This window comes from Lissotriton helveticus, chromosome 3_1 (assembly GCF_964261635.1).
Source record: "Lissotriton helveticus chromosome 3_1, aLisHel1.1, whole genome shotgun sequence".
Classification (NCBI taxonomy): Eukaryota; Metazoa; Chordata; class Amphibia; order Caudata; family Salamandridae; genus Lissotriton; species Lissotriton helveticus.
In genome coordinates this window covers 162,176,562-162,184,559 of record NC_136061.1, presented here as the reverse complement: position 1 = coordinate 162,184,559, position 7,998 = coordinate 162,176,562, and the positions used below count along the sequence as shown (strand labels likewise).

The following is a 7,998-nucleotide window of genomic DNA, read 5'->3' as shown; positions in this document are numbered from 1 at the left end:
AAACATTATGCTTAAAATGGTGTTAGGGATGCTACCGTTTTTTACCCAGGAGTGGTGTCACGGACTAAAGATTTTGTTAGCAGGTTATAAAATAAAAAACTAAAAAACAAAACAAACAGTACTTGAATTGATGTGTCAGGAGTAACTAATGCGGAAAACATCCTACATCTGAGAAAGAGGGTGTTCTGAAATAACAAGTAACATGCATGCAAAACCCACCAAAATGTGACTGAAAATGACACTACTGTCCATGTATTATTCCAAGAGGAGAACTCGTTAGGGCCTTAATTCTTAAGCGGAAAGGAATCCGTTAGCAATGTTACAGTTAAATGACGTGCTTAATAGGAACATTACATCAGGTATTGCATTAAAAAGATGAAAAGGACAACCCTATTTATACTGGAGTGCCGTCTACAATAATATAGATGTCCAGTGTGTAACATTAACTCTTCCCCTTTCTTTTCTCTTTGTACAGTGTTTTAATATTTCATAAATCTTTCTTTCAGAAAACTGGTAGCTCAAGTATCAAATTAATAATAAATTTCAAGTTCTCTAAACTAACATCACTTTTGTTGTTGGGAGCATCAGCTTTTCAGTTATGGAGAAAAAAAATGATGCGGGGTACCTGAAGTCTATCACAGTCCTTGCCTGTCTCCCTCGCTCAGTTATGTTTATAGGGAAAACAAATCATACGAATTTATGAACTGCAGAGAGTGAACGATATCCAGCAAAACTGTAAAAATAAAATATGCAAAGGTTCACGAAGTTCATTAGTTTGAACATCTAGGTGATGTACTGCAATAAGGCAAACATTCAAAGTGACTATTTGTACTTAATGAACTGTCAGGGATATTTTTGTTTTCTTTTATATTCCGGTCCATTTCTCCCACACCATTTACAAGCTTCTCCTTGGTCCCCTTCCCTTGGAACTGGATTTGTTTACAATAAAAGTCCATGAAATAAAAAAAGAGAAACACCAATACAGATTTTGCTTTGGTGACTGCTTTGCCTTTAAAAACGATACAATTGCCGCTATATATGGAAATTATAAACTCAACCTGGGCTTTCATGTTCTATAAAAACAAGGACTTTCTCACGGCTCAAAAACAAACTTCAATATTATATAACTGTGATAAACGTCTATCTGTTCAACAAGGCAATTTCAGACAGTCTGATTGCATTTGACATTGATGATGTCATTGTTTCAGTAAGTTACCACGCTGTTTACCCACTTCACAAGACTCCGCACCATATCAGATGCAAATAAATAAAATGGGTTAATCTTGGAACATTATTAAAATGTTTTAGGCAAATTAAGCCCAGAAGGGTTTTGAAAGATCACAACACAGTACTTAAAAATTCATCCAAGAGTTTAGACTTCGCTAAAAAAGACACGGTCCAATAATTGAAAGAACCACCATCTTTCTTGGATGCAATAGGAAAATGTTAGGTTACATGCCTTGCGTCTTCAAAGATTCATAATGAACCAGACTGATTTGTAGTTAGGAAAGCTGCATATACGAATTCAAATAAAATATATAGAAGGTCTACAGGCAGCAGAAGTGATCTTATATTCCCTGTGAAATGTTAGGTTTAGTTGAATCCAACACGTATGCCTAGCACCAGAACACCTTAAGCTCAAATAAGGAAAGGTAATCTTGAAAGACTGCATGTACCAAGTTAGTCTTTTTGTATCAAGGGAGTTGTAAGGCAGACAAAACGATTAGAGGGGAGTGGGGATTAGGGGAGATAAATGTCATTTTGGAGCAAGCTTTAACAGGATAGTGGTTGTTCCAATCTCTAACGCACAAAACATGAAAATTGATCCAAAAATGTAAAAAGTGTTTCAAGTAACTTACGTTTTTCATCAATGGAACAAACACGTTAAGCAGATTCAAAAAGGAAATACTGCTGCTCAACATCTGCAAATACGTATTAACTTTCATGCTTCAATGAACATACAAGCGGCGCCTCTAACATTTATTGTTCAACATTCTATTGAATTGTCCAAATTCATAGTTGCAATGTACAGCTAAACCTAAGACACTTCCAAATAAGTATTTTACATTTCAACCAAATGGCAGAGTAATGTTTTTGAAAGTTCTTTTAATCACTGAAAATTATTTTTAAATGTCTGAACAAAATTTATTGTTGCACGAATGCTTACAACAAAATATCACCCAACATTATACTATAGAAAATTTCAAGTAAGAGGAAGTGGGCCACTGCATCAGTGAATACTGTAGAAGGTGCAATATGAGCTCAAGCAATAACTGAGCATTTGCTAGATCAATTCTGTGTAGCAGCCAAATAATGATAATACATATCACAGAGTCCACGGATACCACCCACACAATCTCAGGGTGTATTCAATTAAATACCCATCACATTCTTAATGATCATTCGGCAGACAACCAGAGGAGGAACGGAGTTAATATTTCTAGACAATGCATTAACACTGAATGTGAAAAGTTTTTTTCTGGCTCGTGCTTGCTGAAGTAATTTCGGATAATACGATTGTCACCTTCAGATTGGAAAGTGAGTCACAGAATTGTAAGAAAAATTATGAGATGGTGAAAAGGTCATCTCCATGCATTCTTAAATATCAATGTGCTCAGTGTTCTTCAAGAATACCAGTCTTAAAACACATTACTAAAATATTGCAACAAATATACTATCCATCTTGGGAAATGTTACATTTTGAAATATTCTACTTGACCCCTAAGTTTTAACCCGTTCTGTGCTGCAGTCGGCCGTTGGCTGACAGGAGCACTACCTCCCTAGTGCTGCCGTCGGCCGACGCAGCCCTGCCCACCATTTAGAACGCCCGCACCGCGGCAGAAAAACCGCCGCGGTTAAGGCGTTAATAGTCTAATTTTAGGCTTAGCATCCCAGAGGTTTCTAAAAACAGACAGACACTTTGGTAAGTACAAACCATATATATATATAACGGCAGAAATAACTAATTTAAGTAGGATAAGACATACAATGAATAAGGCAAGAAACTGGAACAATATTTTTCTTACTTGTGAATATGTGAAAATGAATTTAGAAGCGACGTAAATGGATAAGAACACAATGCTTTTATCATTCCGATTTCAGAAGCCTTTGGGGCAGCGCATGGTAGCTCCTCCCTTACAGACTGGGAAAAGGAATTAATTTCAAAATCTACCTGCCGCACTCCAGCTCATGCATGAATTCCGTACTGAAACAGGAACATTAGGAGTCAAATCTCAGATCACAGAACAAAGTGGCCTAATCTGCCTTGTTAAGATTCAAACAATATGTAAAGGAAAAAGAACTAAAAGTAATGAGGGACTCAGAAAAAGGTTTAAACTCTATGGTAAAATAGGAAAAGTATCTTTTGATGTCACTCCACCAACTGAGCCCCAATCTCCGCCAAAAGAAGGAATTTTATTACATATTAGGAGCTTAGTCTTCAAAAACGCTCCTGACACAAAACTATGTTGGACAGGAGGCGGATACAAAAGTGAAGGTCCACTAAGATGTACTTTAAGATTGACAAATATGTCCTAAAATGTAACATTAGGTTAGAAAAGCAATTAAGACAAAAGGCATGTTACATTCAGTTCGATAGGAGTCTTGAAATGTCAAACCAAAAATAGTAAATTTTCATGACCCTATTTGTGAAATGGCTTAACAGTACTCTGAGCAGCTGATCATCATTTGTATTTTAGGTCTGTCGAATGTTTGCCAGTCTATCAATTTGCAATTTTAGGACTACACAAACCACTTTGAACAAATTTGCCTTCCGAAACCGGAACTGAAATCAATCAAATCAACTAAATGTGGTTCATTAGTGTTAATATTATCAAGGCAATTGATCTGTTCCATAATTGAAAAATTATCAAACACCAATACAGATTTCTATTGGAATATAATACAGGATAAAATGAATGGTTGAAAAACATTACATAAGTTTGTCTCAGTGTAGTTAACCCATACATTTCCATTATGCACAGCAATATCAATGGAGTAATTAATTGAGGGAGATTTGGGGGGGTGAACACCTTTAGAAAATGAGTATCTTAATTGTGGCATACCCACTTGGGAAAGTACTTTATTTAACGGTTAGATGTAGTATTTTTTGGATAAAAGAGTGGGGAAATTGAAGAAACTATTTACTGAAGTGAAAAAAAGAAAATGTGCAATATACAAGAGGAAACTGGTTTCTAGGTGGTAAAACTTCATGGTCAATTTTAGTAACTTCATTCCACAGTAGATGAAAGATAGACAAATACAACGTGTTTACAAATTCATGTCACTGTTTACCCACTCGTGACAAAAGAATAAAAACGAATGATTTCATGGTCTTGAATTTTAAAGAAATGTGTCGATAACAGAATACTGAACCTATTATAAAATGCACGGTGATGTACAAAGCATCAGGACTGTAAGCATGATGAAAAACTAAAAGAAAACTATGACTAAAAATAAACCAGGACCATCTTACAGTGTACTTAAGTGACAGCATAGACAATTGATTCTTACCCAAATGGAGACAATCCCTATACAACATGTTTTAGAAATCTGTTTGGGATATTATCCTTGTTTTTCTGGCTGGAAGGGATGGACAGCAGTTTGCTCAATTAAGTGCAATTTGTGGATAAGTAAGTAAATAGTTTCACTAGTTTTCGGTGAAAATGTGTTGCGAGAAAATCTATTTTCTTGTCAAACACAATATGGAGAAATAAAACATCACACAATGTGAAGACGTAGTGGTAGTTTTTAGATGAAGGTGTACTAACTACCTGAGAATTTGGATAGTCACTCAGACTCAAATAGACTGGCCTTGTTGAAAACGTTGCACTGAATGTAAACATCCATTCGTTATTTTTGAATTATTTAAAAAAATATTGTACAGCAAAACTAAGCGGTTGCAACTTGATAACTTGTCTTCAGAGGAACTACCTACCGATATAGTTATAAGTTAGATGGTAATGTGAAATGTTCTACTTAGCCTAATTTCATCTTCCTTAGGAGAATGAATGCCTTAGAGAAACATGGTTGTTTTGCAAGTCTTAACAGTTGGCACATGGAAGGGGTGTTGCTGTGAATGTTTGGCAGCGTTACTGATCACGTGATAAGCTTGTGTCAACCAGGAATATTTTTACCTGCACAATATTTTTGTATACAATATTGCAGAGATGGCTACTGCTGGGATTTTAACCTTTTAATGTAGGATGGACCAGATCTTGCAAACTAGTGTATGAAGAAAGTAGCCCCTCAACTCATGTCACAGAATTAAAAACAGCCAGCTTGTTGTAGCTTTAGATCGGCACAACTCTGTGTGAGACATTCTTCTCTGGCATACTAATGGGAACTATAAAGGCAAAGCATTGAAACTATCTTAGGACATGCCAATAATTTTTCTAAACAAAATGTCATTTTGCTCTTACTGGCTACAGAGTGAACATCAGATTGCCACCCCTAATGTGCATGCAACCTCAGATTTTGGAAAAGGAGTATGCTTTAACAACCCGCACACTTTGTGGCATGATTAGCTGAGAAGCCTTAGTAAGTCAAACTGAAATCTATTGATAAGTTCATACAAAGCCCATTCTTCAAATAAATGTACCTGCTTAACATTTTGCTGATTGAGAAAGGATTGCTTTAAACAAGCGACCCCAGCATGGAGTCTTCCAATCCACTTGTTTCTCAAAATCCAAATATTAATACACAGTGGGTCTCTGTATCAAATGACAACAAAACCATCGTGCATTTTTGTTTACAACACACTTTGTTAATAGTTTCACTGTTTTCATAATAGGTGACACAGTTAATGGTGACATTGTTTTGGTCCTACTGTATCACATATCTTACCTTTTCTAGCGCTACCTATCCTGGCACCAATGTGTTCGCTAGATCTGGGACTAGCAGGAGCAGGTTTGGGTCTTAAAAATTTAGTCATTAGCCTACTGTAGCCAAATTAATATCCTGCCACCACAGACAGAAAACAACCATTCATTAACTGCACACCAGTGTTTCTGGGCTTGGAGAGTACGATAAACATTTAACCTTAAAACAATGGCATACCAGCAAAACAAATAACAGATTTACAGAAAACACAAGCATGAAGCTTCTCCCCTTGCAAATACCGGCAGCATATGTGACGGCAAAGTCATACATTCGGACTTAGCCCATTAATTTTATCCTTGAGTGGGATTATTAGCATTTAGTGTTCTTTGTGTGCTCCACAGTACCAGCCTTTACCCACTCAATGACTATGGGTGCAGTGGTTTAGTGCTGAAAACATAAGGCATTAACAAGCATCAGTCCGAGCATGTGAAACCGTTGACACCAACTTCATCCAATTGTAGCTATTTCTATGTTTTTTTCAGTGTAATCTCACTTTTAGTTGTTGCATTATCCAGTCAGCACCTTGGAGGCAACCTCTTAGCCTGATGTAGTTCTTTGACAAATGTTAAGGAAATCTTCGTTCTCCAGGTCTCTCAGTCCAAAGTTCAACTTATTTTGCTAGCACAGACAATGGAAAGCCGTGTTATTACGTTGAATAATAATTCAGATCCTGGAAGCTAGGATGAAAATTATGCAATCTTGGAAAAAACATTGAGTACAGCTCAATGGCATGATCAAGCCTTTCAATATGCAACCATATTTTAAGTTCTAGATGCATGCTTTCAACCAGTACAGATTAGTTGCTTCAGAAACCAACGACAGGAGGTCTAAAAGTGCATTTCTAAAGAAGCATCTCTGAACGTAACGTTAAAGCTAGTCATTGATTGGCTGAGTGAATTTGCTCCTCCTTTTGAATCCATATTTAATTTAAGAGTAACATGGAATATTTCATAGTCTCAATTCAGTTGTAGAGATTTTTAAAAAATAAATCATCAATTAAGACAGTTGCTCAAGTCAGCTCTCCCACCAAACAATAAAAAGTTACTGCAAAATAAACAACGGAAGCAGGGCTTTTAGTTTGGGAGTCCAATGTTCAAGATGGTCTTAATCCTGTTTAGGCTGGAGCTGTTGTTTCCAGGCTTCGTTCAAGTAAACTAGTCGTTTGTAGTTGACGATAAGAAGAATGAAGTTCAGCAAATATGTGGCAACACAGATAATGCAGAAGCCTTTCAGAGCAAAGTACATGATGTATGCCAGGTACAGTGAGCCCACTACTGAGACTATGGAGGAGGTCATCAGTATCAGAGCAGCTACTGCACTCGCTGTCAGACCTAAAAAAAACAAAAAAACAAAACAGTTACACACTGTAACCCGGTGATGGTAAAACGTATGCTTAAAACGTTTTATTTGCACATCTTAGAATGGCTTGCGATCGACTAATCAATAAAAAAAAGACGTGTAAATTGCAAAAACACAAGGTTTTCTAAACCATTAAATCAAATCTAATTTCTGACTGCATAGCACTTTATTTCAACAAGGGGGAAAATAGGACATAGCAGTTCAGTGTTGCCACTTTTGGAGAAATATACATGGCATGTATTTATATTAGTTTTCCAAACTCTATACCTACCAAATATTTCACTAAATGCCCCTTGATTTTCAGCATACAGCTCACTACTTCCCAACTGGGTGGGCTGGGAACAGAAAACCTGAATAATTTTAGGTTCACATTACATCACTCCAAATAAATCATGTGCACGATTAAAAATGTCCTTTTATTAACTATTTATAAAGTGGTCAGAAGATGGAGTGTTTGGAAGGAAGTAGATGGAAAACTGCATTCTCCAGTATAATAGTAGCCCTTTGCCTGGTGTAGAAACAAGCATCTGCTTATGGTGTATGCTTTCTGCACATGCATTACACAGCACAAGAACAGGTTACTTACATTCAGTAATGCCCTTTCTGGTGGGTACTCTATCTAGAGGCAGATCCCCTCACCTTGTAAATACCCCCATGTGCCAGACTAGACCAGGAAATGTTACGCAGCAACTCCCTTGTGTGCCAGTAAGAGGAATCATGCAGCTCGGAGACAACTCCGTCCTGCCCCTGAAGAGATGC

General features: G+C 36.8%; 1 protein-coding gene across 1 annotated transcript in view; it reads right to left on the bottom strand.

Annotated features, from left to right (window-relative positions):
• Positions 1–2,089: 2,089 nt before the first annotated feature.
• The window catches only part of VKORC1L1 (vitamin K epoxide reductase complex subunit 1L1), a 98,439-nt gene continuing 92,530 nt past the window's right edge, over positions 2,090–7,998 (bottom strand). The window contains exon 3 of the mRNA XM_078679463.1: positions 2,090–7,211. Coding sequence (XP_078535589.1) covers positions 6,985–7,211 — 227 coding nt within the window. The 3' untranslated portion in view covers positions 2,090–6,984. The remainder of the gene's footprint in view (positions 7,212–7,998) is intronic.